This window comes from Saxophila tyrrhenica, assembly GCF_035928015.1.
Source record: "Saxophila tyrrhenica strain CCFEE 5935 chromosome Unknown scaffold_5, whole genome shotgun sequence".
NCBI lineage: Eukaryota > Fungi > Ascomycota > Dothideomycetes > Mycosphaerellales > Extremaceae > Saxophila > Saxophila tyrrhenica.
The window spans coordinates 798,465-815,130 of record NW_027041737.1 but is presented as its reverse complement, the minus strand read 5'-3'; the positions used below and the strand labels follow the sequence as shown (position 1 = coordinate 815,130).

Below are 16,666 nucleotides of genomic sequence, written 5' to 3'. Positions count from 1 at the left end.
AAGCGCCAAACTCCTGCCCTTCTCTGAGCAACAAATGCAAATGACGCCAATGCATTGACTGCAAGCTGCAGTACATCCTGGATGCCGTCTTCGAGAGGTGTTGGAATCAAGTCTCGATGTCGGCCTCGTCACTGAGATTGGGTGATGTGCGCCGCCAATACAGCGGTCGTGGATGGCTGATCAGTCTGGTCATGCTTTGGGAGACTCGATGCCAATTGATGGGTTCTTCTCTGGCGCTGGAGTGGCATGGCCGCCGGTACAGCGACTGTGCTATACTTGTTTCCTCGCTGCTTTGACCGAGAACAAGCACATGTCGATTTCAAAATGGTGTCGATTCTCGAAAAATCAGATCAAGTCGCCGCCAGTACAGCGAGAGTGCTATGCTGATTTGCTCACCTGATATCCGGGAAGAGGCCGGCGTGCCTTGACCGGTTTGGCAATCTCCTTGATGAACGCATCGATGCCGTCTCTCGTGGCCTCAGCACCCATACTAAACACACCACCGTTCGACAGATTCCAGTACATGTTGAACTGACCCGACTGACCGTAACAACGACGATGGTACTTGGCCCTTTCGAACTTGACGTAGTCGTTGTTCCCGGCCCAGTCGTTCTTCTCGAAATCGAACCATTTCATGTAGTCGATCCTGACGGTTCGGAGGTGCATGTGCTTTTGGATGAAGCGGGCTACCATCGACCACTGCTGACGACTCTTGGCCGCGCCCATGCCTCCAGAACCGACGAGGTAGATGTCCTGAAGGACCAGACCCCTGAGAGTGTGGCGGTGATGACGGAGCAGCGCCATCAACGAGGGCGCCGTGATCGCGAGGTTGCGCAGCTCGAGCATCTTCAACCCCGGCAGCCTGAGGGCTGTGATCGACGGCGTCGTGACCAGCGCGAAGGCTGCGGATGATGTGTCGACCATGGACAGCTCTTTGACTTTGGCTGCGGCGTCGGGGAGACCTTCCTGCAGGCCGAGGACGAGGTGATTGAAGAACTGATCGGCGGTCAGGTCTTCGTGGTCACGGAAATCGATCTCCTCGCTGATGCTGTCACGGAGGGTGCGGTAGCCCATCGTTGCTGCTGAGTTGGAGGCGAGGCGGAAGGACATCAGGTCTTGAGCGTCGAGGTTGGAGGCGATCTGCTCGCTGATTTCGGCGGGGATGTTGGCGAGGAAGTCGAACCCCGAGGGCATGACTGTGGCCATGACTTGATCAACGGTGACGGCTGGTGCCTTGCGAGTAGCAGACATGGTGGCATGCATGGTGGATGTTTGTTGAAAGGGTTGTTGGTGAGGTTGCTTGACTTCACGACGACGGTCGAGTGAATGGTGACTTGGTTGTGAGTGGATGAGCCTGAAAGGTGATGGTATCTCTGAGACTTGTATCGAACGTGTGAATTATCTGCTACTCTGTGCGGCAGGGCAACGCTCTTTATGCAACTGAGAGTCGACATTTTCAATACAGTTCTGAGGATGGTTCACGACACAACGATTAAAGTTTCACGCAACCAGCGCAAAGTCTGGGTGAGCAACAGCGGTAGCCAATACACTCGGCTCATTTTGAACAGAGTTCATTTTGCCTGCTACCTTTGATATCGATCAGGGCAACACTCGCTCATCGAGGGTCGTCCTGCTGTTGGCTCCCGGTCTATTGGTGGCCATATGTTCGGGCTCGTTGTGAGTCGTTATGAAATCATTGCTCTTGCTGCACGCAGTGTCGACGACACATCAACACCACAATCGATGCCGGACACTCTACTGGCAACGGATCGATTCAACATGGTCTGCTACGGATGATGGCACCGACGATGGCTCTATTGAGCGTCGTGGTGGCCTCTTGTCATTTGTGGTCATTGGGAATTGTGCCAAACCCACCGTCCACTCAGTGTAAGAATCAAAAGACGACGGCAATAGCACATTACGCGCAACCGACGCTGAATATTCTACCAATATTCCGTCAAGACTCTGATATGTGCTTGACTCGAGTGACTTTTGGCGGAGACGTCCCTGCATCAACGGCCACAACCGCCGCACGATTTTGACAGCCATTAAGGTTTAGTGCGCGAAAATTAGGCTCGATCAATTGGCTTGGCTCAAGCAGCTGGAAACCTAAAAACGGCACCTCCACCTCCAGCTACACAATTACGCCTCATCACCTGAACTTCAATCAATCTTAAGACGCAACCTGCAAACATGACAACTCCTGCTCTTGATCAACTCCCTTTCACTATCGACAACATTCCATACGGTACAAACTAACCCATCACACTGAAGTCCAGTCCAGCTACTAAACGCCGCCATTCTAGGCGTCATCAGCGCGAAGTCGGACGAGTCCCCAAGATGTGCTACAGCAATCGGTGACTCGGCTCTCGACCTTTCAAAGTATGCAGAGAGTGGCAACTTGTCGAGTCTGGAGTCCGGACACAACTTCTCCTTTGCCAAGGTCTTTGCTGAGGTACTTCCAACGACACCACTCTCTGAAAACCACTCATTGACCGATGGTTAGCCTTGTCTCAATACCTTTGCTGCACTTCCATGGCCAATCAGGCGTGTAGTCCGCGAGCAGATTCAGTCTGATCTGAAGGAGGGCAAAGTGCCTTCGTCATGCTTCGTGCCGCTCAAGGATGTTGAGAACCATCTGCCAATGAAGATTGGTGGCTACTCGGACTTTTATACCTCTCTTGAGCACTGCCAGAACGTATGACTTCCAAAAACACGCTTGTGTGTGTGCAGCAGCTGACGATCAACACAGTGCTCCGCTGGCCTCAGCAGCTCCAGCATTCCAAAGAATTGGCAAGTCTGTAGCGTATGCCTCGCCCCGTCAAGCAGCTAACAGAGAACGCAGGTTCTACACTCCTTCGGTATATAATGGACGGCCATCTTCGGTCGTCAAGTCGTCGATAGACATACCTCGACCACAGAATGTCTCTTTTTCTGGAGCCATTGATTCTGAGCCAGTTTTTGGGTATGTCAACCATCACTCCGGACATAGACAGATGCTGACTGGATGACAAGACCGACGAGAAGAATGGACTATGAGCTCGAGATGGGGTATTTCGTTAGCAAGCCAATACCTTATGGCGAGCCGATGCCGATCGAGGAAGCCAAAGACCACATCTTTGGTTTTGTTCTGTTGAACGACTGGTCTGCCAGAGACCATCAGCTCTTTGAGATGCGGCCTCTTGGTCCTTTCCACTCAAAAGGATTTGGTACGCCTATCAGTCTTGTGAGTTGCCAAACAACCTTGATACTGATCAAAACACAGGCACGAGCATAAGCAACTGGATCACGCCGATGGAGGCTCTGGAACCCTTTTCCTGCCCTCCCAACACCAAACAAGACCCACCTCCCTTCAAGCATCTCACTTGGCCTACACCAGAAGACGCCGCACTCAATGTGAGGCTTCGTATCAAGCTCATTAGAGATGGCCAGGAAAAGACAGTCGGCCGCAGCAATCTCAAATACATGTACTGGACGCCGTACCAGCAGTTGACCCACCACGCAAGGTCAGGATGTGGTATGATGCCAGGAGATCTCATCGGTACTGGGACTATCTCTGGGAGCGGAACAAACGAGAAAGGCGAGAAGGCTGAGCTTGGATGTCTCTTCGAGGCTGCGCAAACAAAGACACAGGTTCTGCCGAAGGGTAGCGGACAGTATGAGGAAGGTTATCTTGAGGATGGCGACGAGGTCATTCTGGAAGGCTGGTGTGAGGACCAGAACGGAAAGCCTGTGCTTGGGTTTGGAGAGTGCAGAGGTCGCATCGTCGCTCCGAAGTAGAGTAAAGATGTGTAGAATCAGAGACAGAAGTGTTCTTCGTGCGTTATCTTTCATGCTGCCTTGTTTCACGCTAGTCCACTTTAAGACCACTGGAAGCGGAGGTGCCAGCGTTCGCCGCACACTTGACTGCTTATCTCACCTTTCACACCCTCAAAATCGCTGAGACAATCCACATCAGCACCAGAATGGCTCCCAGAATCCGACGTCTAGACAGGCCGTCAGCAAACAAGTTCGATCCAGCAGAGCAATACCGCGCTGAGATCGAAGAGCGCACTGCCGCCGGCGAGACTTGCGAACAGATTGCCGCAGCGCTACGCGCCCAAGGCACTCCCATCACTAATAAAACAATCTCCCGCCGTCGCGTACAATGGGGCCTCCGCCAAAGACCGCCGCACAAGTATGCGGGCATGAAGCATCCCAAAGCTCGCCCGAAAAGTGGCGCTAGAAACGCCAACGAGCAAAGCGCTCGAAAAGAGGACATTGCCGCTCGGACGCAGCGTGGCGAGACAGCAGAGCAAATTGCTGATGCCTTGACTGCGCAAGGTGTCCAGTTGAAACGGGGTTCTAGCACGATTTTGCGCCTGCAGACGTACTGGGGCTTGATTCCGTTTGATGATGATCGCGCGCGGGGAAGGCATGCGACGAAGAAGCGCGGGGATAGGAAGGAGGTGAGGGAGGTGCAGAAGGCCAGTCAGCGGGAGAGGGAGAAGGAAGCCAATCGGGCGCAGAGGAGTGGGAATCTGCACTATCCAGCTGATTGCTCTTTTGGGCCGAAGAAGAGGGCTAATGGGGAGCTGGACGACGGGGAGGAGTTTGATGATGAGGGCGACGATGGGGCCTTCAGCCCTGATGCTGGCTTCGTGGGTAGTGTGGGTGAGGTGTTTGGTGAGCCGCAACCCAACGATGTCGCTCAGCCGATGCAGGATAGAGTGAGCGTTGCTGCCGAGATCATGTCCGTGGACTTCTTGGTGGATCTTGCCACCAGTACACTCGGTGCGGCAAACAACCTCAAGGCAATGCTGCTGGCATATCAGACAAGGGTTCCGGCGGCCGGCTCTACGACAGGCTTGCCTCCCACACTGGAAGACTTGTTGACCGCGAGAAGGAAGGTCAGGGAGGCAGCGGCCGTGATGCATGACCTTGCCGTCGATCCTGCTGGTGAATAGGCTGTTCGGATTCTTGGAGGAGCCATGCGGGTTTGCTACTCGAAATGACTGCCGTTGACAAATCCACTGTCATCGCTCTGACACAGCAAGGAGTCAGGAGTAGCAACATAATGGTCCGAACAGCCAACAGGAGCCAATGTCCGCGATATAAGCCCACATCGTCGGCATCAGCACTCTTTGACATCACAGCGTCACATCAACATCTTGCGCATCGACGATCCAGCCACGTCAAGCACTCCATCACTACGAAACGACAGATCGCAGAGGCCCTTTCTATGACCTCGAACAAACGGACGATGGTTTCATGAGACTAATGGAAGAATTACCACTGAGGTTAGCAGCCAGGGTTCACGACTACAGGGGCATGGTGCCCAACATCAGCCAATATACGCCAGAAGGCCGGGTACAGATTCAACTGCTGCTTGTGGCAGCACGTGTTCACGATATGGAGGAACGGTTGAAGGCTGCAAAGCAGAGATCCGCTAAGCTGGAGAAACGGCTGAAAGCTGCAGAAGAACGTTCTTCACCGCTAGATGTGTTTTCTGGTGCAGTGGTGGAATCCATAGAGGATGCTTGGGCTGGGCAAATTTTGTTCTGCTTTCAACAGGATGTTGTGCCAAATTTGAGCGGAGCGAGTGCGGTTCATTGCAGCTTCCTGTAAGGTAGAGCTGGTCTCGATGTTTCTCGATGGAGTACGCAGTCTTGTACCGAACGCTGCGTTCTCTACGACTTCGTTTATGCCCCATTTCTATCGATCTTCCACACAATCAACTGCTGATCAAACCCACCACTGACCAACCACTCCTCCCCCACCACCTCACCGGCCCACAAACACCGTACTTTACTCCCTTCCTCGTGACCTTTCAGCACAGTCTTCACCTTACCCGTACTCGTTTCGATCCCTCGAATAGCCCCGTCGTCCCCATTAACAAAGACGCCGGTAGAATCGGGTCTCCACGCTATCGCGGGCGTGGAGTACGCCGTTTGCGGCGCCATAGTGTTGCAGTGGATCTGTATCGCTGCTGCTTCGCGATCTGCAATGGCGAGAGCTGCGCGGGCTTGTGAGGCTTGCGTTTCGGGGACGGGAGTGTCGTCAAGCAGAGATCGCCTGACCGTGGGTGCTGCGGTGGGTACTGCTTCTGGTGCGAACGGCGGTATCAGCAGCCGGACTATGAGGAGTTTCATGTGCGGGAGCGAGTTCGTTCCGACAGCCAGAAGTGTTGGGTCTGCAGGACAGAGAGCCAGAGCTGACGGCGTGAAGGCGACCCAAGCGTTCGAGTGCGGTGCTAGGTTTTGTTGACCGAGGAGGCGGGGCTCGCTTTCGGTGGTGTAGAAGTAGAGGAGGTTGGAGTCGGCGCGGGAGATGATCAGTATTGGCTCATGGGTGTCTGGGTGTTGCATTAGCAGCATGGCCTCTGGTTTGGTTGGTAGTGAGATGGTGGCAAATGGAGAGCGGAATTTGAAGGGTTGATCATTCCCGGGCGTGTAGATGTTGATCTCGCAATCCCATCCAGCCGTTGCAATTATATCGGACGGTGTAGTGTGTAGCACAGCAGCTTTGACGATGTACTTTGAGTGATCTGTACGCTTGTCGAGGACGTTGCCGTCGAGGTCGCTTGCGATAAGACGGCCGGACATAGACGCAGTGATCAAGACACGATCTCGCAGCACTACAGATGACAAGATGGGTGAATCGTGCAGTGTCGCGGTCGATGTCCTGAGCTCGCATGATGGAACGTCCAGGATGTGTAGTCGTCTGGTGGCGGAAGAGGCAAAAAGGTGTTGCTGCGATGGATTGCTGAGAAGTTAGCGCAGCACACCAATGGCTGGCCAGGATGGATATATACCCAGAGCTGGCAAGTGTTCCCACTGTCGCGCTCAGGAGGTTTGACTTTTGTGGCAAGTCCGGGATAGACATAGCTGTCGATGGCGCTGGGGAGAGAGTCAGACCCGTATCTTGAGCTACCAAACGCGAACCATACCGGGGACAGTCCATTCATGAACCTCATCTTCCACGCCCAACTTCTCGAACTGCACGCTCACGTCGAAGGTCTTCTTCTCTTCCAGCAAAACTTCCAACGTTAGATCTCCTTTGCCGACAGTGCCAGCATCTTGCGGCAGGCCTGCTTCACGGACGAACGCATCATATGACTACCCAAACTTCGTCAACATGTCAGCCTGAGCACATACTTGGGACAACAGTACGGACCTCTTCGTAGCGATTGGACTTGAGGAACCTTGCCACAATTAGAGCAGCTGAGTCCGCGGGAGGCATTTGGAGTGGTTCGGCCGAGCAGTGTCGGTGATGATGTGGTAGGCGTAGTCAGCTCGTCGTTGACTCGATACTGTGGTGTGAGTCGTCACACGAAATGGTCTATGTCGGAACGTGAGATGATGCAAGTTCAGACGGAACGGTCTAACCGCATTTAGAAGGAGCTGAGGGGGAGGCTGGGCAGTCCAGCTCAAGAAACTAGGGAGGTCGTACCGCAGCGCTTCGCCATAACTTTTATCAGGCGCTCAAGTATGTGGCCTTTATGGGGTGTGTCTCCTGATCCGCATGGATCAATGGGAATGCTCTACGTGAGGCTGCACCAGGCAGATAAAGTCGGCCATGGAGACGGTCGTACCCTTGTGGCTTTGTCGTCCAGTTGATCGGAGACAGACGAGCTGAACATGGAAAAGCAACAACAATCTTCATGCTCGCAAGACAGAGAATCGCTAGAGCCATTATCCGAAACAGCCCTGGCAAACCTGAATGGACCAGAGCTAACCATCAAGCGCACCGGGGCGCTCAAAGCCGACGTCGCCATCTTCAACGACCAACAGCAGCAGCTGTTCTTTGCAGATATCTGCGCCTACGGCAAGAAGCCCGACATCACCCTGCATCAAAACACGAAAGAAGGCCCAGTCGTCGCAGCAGCACACTACCGCTACGGCCGTTCTGTCAATGTCGGGATCGGACCCGACGACCTATCCATGACATGGGTAGAGCTCAAGCGACGCAATGTCCTGGAGACAAGAGGGTTTACGTTCGTCTGGAACGATACTGTTTATGCTCTTCGACGAGCAACGTTCGAAGATCACGGGTCGACTGGTGCTGGGCGATTGCTTCTCACGCACTTCAAGGTTGTTGAGGAGGCGACGGGAGAGATGATTGCACTGTATGTTAGTAAGCCTGTTGGGAAGACGAAAGGGACGCTGCGGCTGAAGAGTAAATTAAGTGGGGAGTTGAACGTTTTGTGCATTGTTGGAGTGATAGCGTGGCGGGACAAGATTCGGAGGAGGTGATCGCTTACGAGGGAACCTGTATGTGGTTGAGTGGAGCGTCTAATTACCACCGATGACTTGCTGGTGCCACCGCAGCCCGAGTGGAGTCTGTAGATGTAGAAAGCACCTGCTGCCGGTTGCTTCAATCACATCGAGCGGCTCTTCTTCGCCTTCTCGATTTCCGCATGCAGATCGTAATTCAGTACAGTCTTGAGAAAGAATGTACCAAAGAACTTGACTACGCTAGGAATCAGTTGAACATTCATAATACACGACAAAGATGGTGTTTAAATCAACTTACGCATAGCCCACATCATCGCATACATGAGCATCTCCAGGATCAGACCCATCTCACGAGAACTGTCCCCTGCTCGGTTTCCTGCATCCAGCACCTTCTCAACGTGGGCTTTCCGAACCTGCATGTACTGTTTGAATGTGTTGCTGAGTATTTCTAGCTCACTTTCGGGCTTTGTAAATCTCTGGAGGTTGAAGACGAGTAGGGATGCCAGGGCCTCTGCATCCTCCAAACACTGTGACACACCTTGTCCGGAAGATGATGGAAGCGCTGCAATATCGTCAGTGGCTTGTCTGCACTCTAAGCTACTGCAATGAAGTTACCGTGTGCAGCATCCCCAATCAAGACTACACGCTTGCCAGCCCAAGTGGGTGCTTTCGGACTGACGAAGGTTGGAGTCTTCAGAGCCACCTCAGAATGCCGAATGATCTCCATGATCGTAGGATCCTTCCATGAAGAGTGCCGTTTCTCCAGCTCTTGTTTCAGCACAGCAGCGTCCGGATTCGCAGACGGCTGCTCTTGCGCGGATCGAGACCACCAGAAAGCATTCTTTCCAGGCGGTAGGGTGGCCTCACCCTCGATATGCTTCTTGGTTGCTGGCGTATCACCGGTAGTATAAGGAGTGTAAGCGAAAAAGCCATTGGGACCGAACGTCATCACGGTCTGGCCATGGGCTGCTGGACCAGTTTCAGGCGGAGGTGGGAGAAAGTCGGTCGATACCCATCCTGCGACCGTGAACAGACCCCTTGTTCAGCGGTCAGATACCATGCGGGCCTTGAGCAGATTGAGGGCTGTTACCTGTACTCTGGAGCGTACTCATTCCCCAAGACCGCGCGTCTCGTCTTACTCCAGACGCCATCTGCCCCGATCACAAGATCGTATCTGCAGACCTCACCATTGTCCAGTTCAACAGTGGCATGCTCGGGTCCGTCTTCAGCCCTCACTACCTTTCGTTGGATAACAGAAGTCGTCGGGATACGTTCGTATAAAGCAGCAATCAAAATCTCGCGGAGCACCATAACACAGCAGTCCGGCTCATTACCTCGCAGGTCCGTGAAAGGCATCGCCCCTAACGTCCAGCCTCGTGCGCTCTTCATTACGAATTTCGAGGTGGGAAAGCCGTTTCGAAGGATCTGCTCATGCAGCGCTGGATCAAGGCGTCTGAGACTTGCCATGCCATTGTGTGCAAGTCCGTAGCCGCCTCCCGTCGAGGGAATATCGTCCGGTTGCCGGCCATGTAGTCGTGGTAGGCTGTGCGGCTCCAAGATGGTTATTTCGACGGCGCTCTTGAGGTCATTGTGCTCCTCAAGGTACTTCTGGAGGAACAAGTATAGACTGAGCCCGCTGATGCCTCCGCCGATGATTGCTATCTTCATTGTAATCTTTTGGAGACGACCAGTAACAAGTTGGTTATAGGCAGAATACTTCATCTCAACTTAGCTTGTATGTCTGGTCACACCGCGGACGTGCGAGAGGAGGGCTGGACGTCTCCATTCTCATCGTATTGTATCGCCTGGGAGTCACAGTCATTAGGCAACCATAGGCGATGATGGGCGACAAGGTGATGGTATGCAGTGCTCAGCTTGTCAAGGTCATACTGTACCTCGTGGTATTCACCCCTGCCCGACGGGCCAATGCGAAAGCGAGGTTTACGCGCTAGAGAACGGTGTCACACCACGCGTTTTGCTCTCACCACCGCTCCCAAGTCTCTTGATCACCTCGTCTCGAAGAGCTGCAGTACACCGTCCACCTCAGCTAAGCTCAGCTGTGCATGCTTCGCCCTGTCCGGCGCTGGCAATATGGCCGGCGCTGTACTCGTACGTCCGCCATGCTGCCTCCCATTTGAGTCAGCACATGCAAGCGGCGATGCATTTGAGAATCACGACATTCTCATCCGTCGTAGGCTCCCAAGGCACGGTAAGGCTTTTATCGTCCCATCTCTTCCCTTGCCCTTCAACCCTTTCTGTCAGCATGAGCCCCATGAACATCGCCATCCTAGGCGCCGGCATCACCGGGCCTGGTGTCTGCTCTTGCTCTCACCAAACACCTAGATCCAAAGCCCAAAATCACGATATTTGAGGTGCGAGATACGCCTTCAACCATCGGAGGAGCGGTAAATCTCACACCGAAAGCCTTGCGGTATCTTGACTACCTTGGCATCGATGCACGAGGACTGAGTGCTGAATGCAAGACAATCGAGCTCTGCGACCTGTATACAGGACAGAAATATGCTGAAGTCGACTTCCGGGGCGCTGACGGCACGGGTGTTGGGAAGGACGCCAGCAAGAAGTTCTTCTCCGCCCGCGTGCTAAGGCGTGAGTTGCAAGCAGCCTTGCTGAAAGCTGTCAAGCAACGGGCCAATGTCAACGTCCTCTGGGGCAAGCAGGTCGAAACGATCGACGAGAGACAGGCTGAGGATGACGTTCAGCTTACATTCAAGGACTGCGAGCAGACGACTTGCGACCTTCTGCTGGGCTGTGATGGCATACACTCGGCTACTCGCACGCTGCTGATTGAACCAGAACGCCAACCGACATACACCGGCATTTCCGTGTGCATGGCCATGGCGAAGCTTCGACCAGACACCTACCTGAGATGGGAAACCACAGCTCTGGTCAGTTCTCGCCAAAGAAGCTTCATGGCCAGCTACTTCGAAAGGTCAAGAACTGAGCAGTAAATCACTGCGGTAATGGAGATGGACAAGATCGCCAGTGGAGAGGTATGGAAGGTGCGCGGATCAGATCAGGGTGTTCTCAAAAACGGTATCTTAAGACGCTTCAAGTCCGAGTCGATGCCGGAGCTTGAAGAGCTTGTCGAGGCAGCTGGGGAGTGGACCTTGTATCCAGTCCATATACTGCCAGCGAAGGGCAAGTGGCAAGTCCAGGTGGAAGGTGCATTTTGTTGGGCGACGCTGCGCATGCTGTAAGAATATTCAAGGCCTCACCCCGTGAATCGACTGACTGATTCAAGCCAAGATGCCACCACAAGGCGAGTCCACAGGCATCTACATCGAGGATGCCTTGTTATTCAGCAGGGCATTGGTGCAGCATACATCCGGCGACTTCTCAGACATTTTTGCGGCCTACCAGAAGCTGCGCCGTCCACAGATCGACGCGGCATACACACAAGCCGTGCAGCGCTGGGAGACGGTAAAGGATAGTGATGCGTTGGCGTTTTGGTTCATGAAATCTTTGACTCCATGGTTCCTGTGGTGGACTGCTAAAGCTCGGGAGAACGAATTTGCTGCAGACTACTCGGACTATCAGTTCGTTTTGTGATCATCAGTATCTGTTGGCCCTCAACTGCAACTCCGGCGGGCTCGATTGGCAATACCAATGCCCTAAAGCCAGCTTTACACCTTCACAAGATGTTGCTCCAACAAACCTTTCACCTTGTTGATTGGAAACCCCTCAATCTTAGTGCCATTCATTGCCACAACACCATCAGCTGCCCCGACCATGCTATTCAGAATCGCCTCCTCCACAGCTTCGGCGCAGGCATAGAAGAACGGATCGATCGATTGGCTTTTCACATACTCTGTGGCGTAGGTCTCGATCTTCTGCCTGTCCGACCCTTCCCTGACTTCTGGACCAGAAGAAGCTGTGGACAGCGCAACGAAGATGTCTCCTGAAGAGTTGCGGCCAACACCGTACGACCCGACTTGACATAACCCGACGGTGATGTGCCTTGCAACGCGGTCCAACTCATTGGTCGTAAGCGGGGCGTCGGTGACAACCAAGATGATGATCGAGCCGTCCTTCGTCCGTCCTGCTGGGATGTCCTCAAGTGCACTGGCCTTGATTGTCTCAGAAGTGCTTCCAGCTTTGGCCTGTTTCTTGAGAATCTTGCCGATTGGTACTCCGCCAATGACAAGATCCTCTCGCAGTCCATAATTGGACTGACAAAGTGCGGCGAGGGTATACTGTTTACTCTTGTCGTCTCCTGGGTTGACTGTTCTGCTGGAAGTGCCCGTGCCACCTGCGAACTGAAGCATATGTCAATCATGGGTTAATCATGCAGTGGGTTGGTTTTTGCAATCTTACTTGATGGCAGGTCATACCGCATCCGCCACCTTTCTGCCCTTCGTACACCTTCGCACCGTCCTCTCTACTTTTGAGACCATCGAAACACCGTTTGATATCATCACGTCCGACCCGTGTGGACGGGACTTCCTCGTTGATAATCCTGAGAAATTTCAGTGGAGGTTCATCGACCTGAATCCGTGACTGGATAACTAACATACCAATCGCAAGTCTCACCTACAACAGGCGTCCCAAAATGCTTCCCAGCCGCATCCCAATCCCACCCGATGCGTTTTTGCTGCTCAAGAGCCCAGTCCCAGCTGGCATCGAACACACTACCCAAGCTCAACGAATTGGTAAAGGCAATAGGAGTGTTCGTAAAGCCCCAATCAGCAATCTGTCTCGATCCAGTAAACTCGCCATTGCCGTTGAAGCAGAAAGTACCTGCTCGGCAGGGTTGATAATATTCCTTCGGTGGACGTGGGGAGACGACAGTCACGCCCTTGGAGGCTGTTGATTCAGGATTGAGGTTTGCTGTAGTGGGGACGGTTACTTGGGATATGTGCAAGCCATCGATGTCAAGGATTGAGTTGGTTGGGCCTGTGGGCAAGATGCCTGGGGTGTAGCCAAGGTCGCGAATACGCATGTTGGAGATTGAGTAGAGTAATGTATGGTTGAATGTGTTGTTGTTGCTGAGAGGAAAGAGCTCGAATAGAGATAGACTTGCATTGCCTACCAATGTTTACTGATAAACGGTACTCGGAGTGTTTGATTGGCGGCGTTCGGACTTGAGTCATCCGGGAGTTGTGGTGGTGAGCTTGTTGGGTCGTGCGCAAGAGTCAACCATTGCTACGATACCGGTCATCACATGGTATCGATTCTTGCATTCACTTCAGCATCCACTGGGATGGCTGCCAGCGGATGATGGTCGGCGACAGTCACAGTAGAGCATGATGGCTGATCATGAAAGGGAGTCGACGTGCGGTCAATTGAAGACACACCAAAAGACTGTGGATCGATCCTGCCCAATCACTTCTCACAACGGTCTCGAATGACCAGGGTCATCAGCATCCAGATATAGCAGGACACGAGTTTGGTATAGCCCGCTGACTGAGCTGACTGAGTACATCCCGCTGGCAGCCATACCATCACCAGAACGGAAGATCGGGTGAAGCGGAAGCTGGATGACCACTCGAAAACGGATATGGCGAAGTTTGCGTGCATACCAGGATCCACATCACCGAATGTTCCTCCGCACATAAAGACTTCGTGGTGCGTCCGTCGCTGGTATCCCTCTGAAGGAGGCTACTCTTGCTGTATGAGAGCGTCACCGTGGCATCGGGCAGGCTCAGCTGGACGAAGAGCTTCTAGGGCTAGTCGCGCATAGGTAAGTATATAAGAGAACTGATCTAAGTCTTCCTGGCCTAGAGCAAGTCGGGTCCGCGAGTACAGTATCTTCGCATTCACATCATTTCTGGGAAAGATGGCACGACCCTACTCTACCCTGCCAGCTGGCGTGAAAGCAGCATCAGAGGTTTTCAATGTCTCAATCCCGGAAGAGAAGGTCACCGAAATGAAACAGTTGGTCAGGCTGTCGAAACTCCCACCACGGACGTATGAGAGCGTTCAATCTGATCGTCGGTATGGAGTGACGAGTGACTGGCTTCAAGAAGCCCGAGATGCGTGGCTTGAGTTTGACTGGTATGTGTTTCGCATCTCATCCGTATGAACATTCGCTCACCGGCGTGAAACAGGCGCAAGGTCGAGCAAGACATCAACCAGTTTCCAAACTACGTCATGCCCATCCAGCATGACGGCGACAGCCTCAATATCCACTTCATTGCTCTGTTCTCTGAAAGGAAGGAGGCAGTTCCAACTTTGTTCCTACACGGATGGCCTGGCTCAGTTCTCGAATTCGTGCCCATCCTAAAACTACTGATGGAGAAATACACCGCTTCGACCCTGCCATATCATGTGGTAGTGCCGTCAATACCCGGCTATGCGTTCTCCTCTCCGCCACCAATTGACAAAAGCTACGGCCTGGAGGACATGGCCGCCATCTTCAACACGCTCATGAGACATCTCGGCTTCGAGGACGGCTACGCAGTACAAGGCGGCGACATCGGCAGCAAGGTCGCCAGAGTAATGGGTGCTCTCCATCCTGGCGTCAAAGCAGTTCACATTAACTTCTGCATCATGCCCGATCTAGGCAACATTCCCGACTCCGAGTACAATGAATTTGAGAGGGAAGGCTTGCGGCGCAGTGCAGAGTTCAAACGCATCGGCGCTGCATATGCCACGGAGCACGCTACGCGCACGAGCACTATCGGAGCGGTACTATCGAGCTCTCCGCTCGCTCTGCTTGCGTGGGTGGGGGAGAAGTTCTTGGAGTGGACAGACAATGATCCAGCAATGTACACCATCCTCGCCGATATCAGTCTTTACTGGCTGACCGAGTGTGCGGCGACGTGTCTGTACCCCTATCGTCAACTCTTCACACCTGGGTACGTGGTGGCTCACGAGAAGAAGGAATGGCGGGTCAAAGGCGCATTAGGATTCTCTTGGTTCCCGAAAGAAATTGCTCCTGTGCCTCGAGCGTGGGCTGCGACGACTGGCGATTTGGTCTTTTGGCGCCAACACGAGAAGGGGGGCCACTTTGCTGCGCTGGAACGGCCGCGTGAGTTGCTGGGAGATTTCGAAAACTTTGTTGCACAGGTGTGGTAGATCAGACTTCACCACGCTCGGGCTGTGGAATGCCTACCGCACTTAGGTTCTTTTGCTTGCAAGTAGATGTCAAAAATCACAATACAGCAACCGTGCGTCCAGTGGCATAGCTTTCTGGTTGTGAGGCGTAAACCTGACGCCTCCAATCTTGGCTGATTAGACCCATGACAAACCATCCGTCTTCGTTCCGTAGGACGCTCTTCTCTACTCGACGCGCGCAATGAAACACCAAGACTGTGCCCTTTGCGAGCTAGGGTTCTCTGACGGCAATAATGCAGTGAGACTCGGTAATGGATCCGATGCATTGCATTCCCATGGATTACCGCACTACCTACCGCGAGCGCCCCTTCGAAGCGCAGCCGAATGGCAAGGCTTCATTCCCCCTAGCAAGATCCCAATCAACCATCCGTGGCTCTCGCGGTACTCAGCCTCCGCCCTGCTATTTTTCGACGGCGCATCACCAGCTGCTAATCACATCAACACGGAGACCAACGAACTTGTAGGCAATCTATACCAGCGCCCATCCTTCCGTATCGGCTTTGGGCGGGCTGCTCACGCCGGTGTGATCCGAGCCTTCTGTGAAGCGTTCATCCAATCGCAAGGACACAACATCTCAATAGGACTCGTCCAAAACAACTCCCGCCAAACCCTTGCCGCCCTGTTGGCAGATGTAGTCCAGGTGGCCATCTCCGATGAGCCTCATCATGTCAATCTAGCCACCGGCGAAGGATGGTGCGAGCCAATTCGTCCCGTCTTCAACGACCACTCGATACTCGTCGGACCTTCAAACGACCCAGCAGGTGTAATCCGGCTGAACTCACTTGCAGCCGCTCTCCGTAAGCTTGCGCGATCCACGCCCTACGAGCAAAACAGATATCGACAGATGCTCTTCCACTCGTGCGGCGACGGGAGCGCGACATTCTACCGCAAGCTGGAACTCTGGCACTCCGCGGGCATAGACACTTCGCACGTGGAATGGGCGAAGGCTTATGCTCTCGATCCTTTCGAGGCGTTGATGAAGGCTCAGCGTGAGGGAGCGTACATTATGACCGAGAGGTCGACCTATCTGTTAGCGAAGCACGGCGCTTACATACCGAGTCTTCGAGTGTACATCGAGGAGGATCCGGCGCTGGTTATATCCTGCTCTGTTGTGATGAACAGGGTGACGACTACTCACAATGCTACCGCAAGGCAGTTTGCTGAATGGCTCGGCAGTGACTCCGCACAACATATCATCACGACGTTTGGACGATCCCTCAGCTACTCCAAATCAATGTTTACAGCCGCCGCAGAGCCACACTTCGAGTACGGGCGGAGATTGAAGGGCAAGCTTTGAGCAAGGCTCGCCGATAGAGGCGGCACCTTATACGATCTAATGAGACTGGTTGGAGTGATTCTGATGGTTCTGTGCA

The 16,666-nt window shown here is 53.5% G+C and overlaps 11 protein-coding genes across 11 annotated transcripts; 7 read left to right on the top strand and 4 right to left on the bottom strand.

Moving 5' to 3' along the window:
- Window positions 1-350: 350 nt before the first annotated feature.
- On the bottom strand, window positions 351-1,251 carry LTR77_003707 (uncharacterized protein; the record flags this gene model as incomplete). The annotated part of the gene is given in 2 exon segments (XM_064800963.1): window positions 351-383; window positions 397-1,251. 2 exon segments carry the CDS (start codon window positions 1,249-1,251, stop codon window positions 351-353), a joined length of 888 nt encoding a protein of 295 aa, XP_064660914.1.
- Window positions 1,252-2,193: 942 nt separating this feature from the next.
- On the top strand, window positions 2,194-2,506 carry LTR77_003706 (uncharacterized protein; the record flags this gene model as incomplete). The annotated part of the gene is made up of 2 exons (XM_064800962.1): window positions 2,194-2,248; window positions 2,280-2,506. 2 exons carry the CDS (start codon window positions 2,194-2,196, stop codon window positions 2,504-2,506), a joined length of 282 nt encoding a protein of 93 aa, XP_064660913.1.
- A 522-nt stretch (window positions 2,507-3,028) lies between these two features.
- Window positions 3,029-3,780, top strand: LTR77_003705 (uncharacterized protein; the record flags this gene model as incomplete). Its single annotated transcript, XM_064800961.1, has 2 exons — window positions 3,029-3,209; window positions 3,266-3,780. 2 exons carry the CDS (start codon window positions 3,029-3,031, stop codon window positions 3,778-3,780), a joined length of 696 nt encoding a protein of 231 aa, XP_064660912.1.
- A 185-nt stretch (window positions 3,781-3,965) lies between these two features.
- LTR77_003704 (uncharacterized protein) lies at window positions 3,966-4,946 on the top strand (the record flags this gene model as incomplete). Its single annotated transcript, XM_064800960.1, has 1 exon — window positions 3,966-4,946. One exon carries the CDS (start codon window positions 3,966-3,968, stop codon window positions 4,944-4,946), a length of 981 nt encoding a protein of 326 aa, XP_064660911.1.
- Window positions 4,947-5,681: 735 nt separating this feature from the next.
- LTR77_003703 (uncharacterized protein) lies at window positions 5,682-7,221 on the bottom strand (the record flags this gene model as incomplete). The annotated part of the gene is made up of 4 exons (XM_064800959.1): window positions 5,682-6,744; window positions 6,794-6,878; window positions 6,929-7,097; window positions 7,156-7,221. The coding sequence occupies 4 exons, from the start codon at window positions 7,219-7,221 to the stop codon at window positions 5,682-5,684; spliced, it is 1,383 nt and encodes a 460-aa protein (XP_064660910.1).
- A 398-nt stretch (window positions 7,222-7,619) lies between these two features.
- LTR77_003702 (uncharacterized protein) lies at window positions 7,620-8,234 on the top strand (the record flags this gene model as incomplete). The annotated part of the gene is made up of 1 exon (XM_064800958.1): window positions 7,620-8,234. The coding sequence occupies one exon, from the start codon at window positions 7,620-7,622 to the stop codon at window positions 8,232-8,234; it is 615 nt and encodes a 204-aa protein (XP_064660909.1).
- Window positions 8,235-8,359: 125 nt separating this feature from the next.
- LTR77_003701 (uncharacterized protein) lies at window positions 8,360-9,884 on the bottom strand (the record flags this gene model as incomplete). Its single annotated transcript, XM_064800957.1, has 4 exons — window positions 8,360-8,451; window positions 8,515-8,778; window positions 8,832-9,233; window positions 9,356-9,884. The coding sequence occupies 4 exons, from the start codon at window positions 9,882-9,884 to the stop codon at window positions 8,360-8,362; spliced, it is 1,287 nt and encodes a 428-aa protein (XP_064660908.1).
- Window positions 9,885-10,307: 423 nt separating this feature from the next.
- On the top strand, window positions 10,308-11,185 carry LTR77_003700 (uncharacterized protein; the record flags this gene model as incomplete). The annotated part of the gene is made up of 2 exons (XM_064800956.1): window positions 10,308-10,325; window positions 10,508-11,185. The coding sequence occupies 2 exons, from the start codon at window positions 10,308-10,310 to the stop codon at window positions 11,183-11,185; spliced, it is 696 nt and encodes a 231-aa protein (XP_064660907.1).
- A 12-nt stretch (window positions 11,186-11,197) lies between these two features.
- On the top strand, window positions 11,198-11,786 carry LTR77_003699 (uncharacterized protein; the record flags this gene model as incomplete). Its single annotated transcript, XM_064800955.1, has 2 exons — window positions 11,198-11,399; window positions 11,479-11,786. 2 exons carry the CDS (start codon window positions 11,198-11,200, stop codon window positions 11,784-11,786), a joined length of 510 nt encoding a protein of 169 aa, XP_064660906.1.
- Window positions 11,787-11,860: 74 nt separating this feature from the next.
- On the bottom strand, window positions 11,861-13,176 carry LTR77_003698 (uncharacterized protein; the record flags this gene model as incomplete). Its single annotated transcript, XM_064800954.1, has 3 exons — window positions 11,861-12,493; window positions 12,552-12,693; window positions 12,752-13,176. The coding sequence occupies 3 exons, from the start codon at window positions 13,174-13,176 to the stop codon at window positions 11,861-11,863; spliced, it is 1,200 nt and encodes a 399-aa protein (XP_064660905.1).
- An 837-nt stretch (window positions 13,177-14,013) lies between these two features.
- On the top strand, window positions 14,014-16,590 carry LTR77_003697 (uncharacterized protein; the record flags this gene model as incomplete). Its single annotated transcript, XM_064800953.1, has 3 exons — window positions 14,014-14,231; window positions 14,285-15,207; window positions 15,533-16,590. The coding sequence occupies 3 exons, from the start codon at window positions 14,014-14,016 to the stop codon at window positions 16,588-16,590; spliced, it is 2,199 nt and encodes a 732-aa protein (XP_064660904.1).
- Window positions 16,591-16,666: the final 76 nt, after the last annotated feature.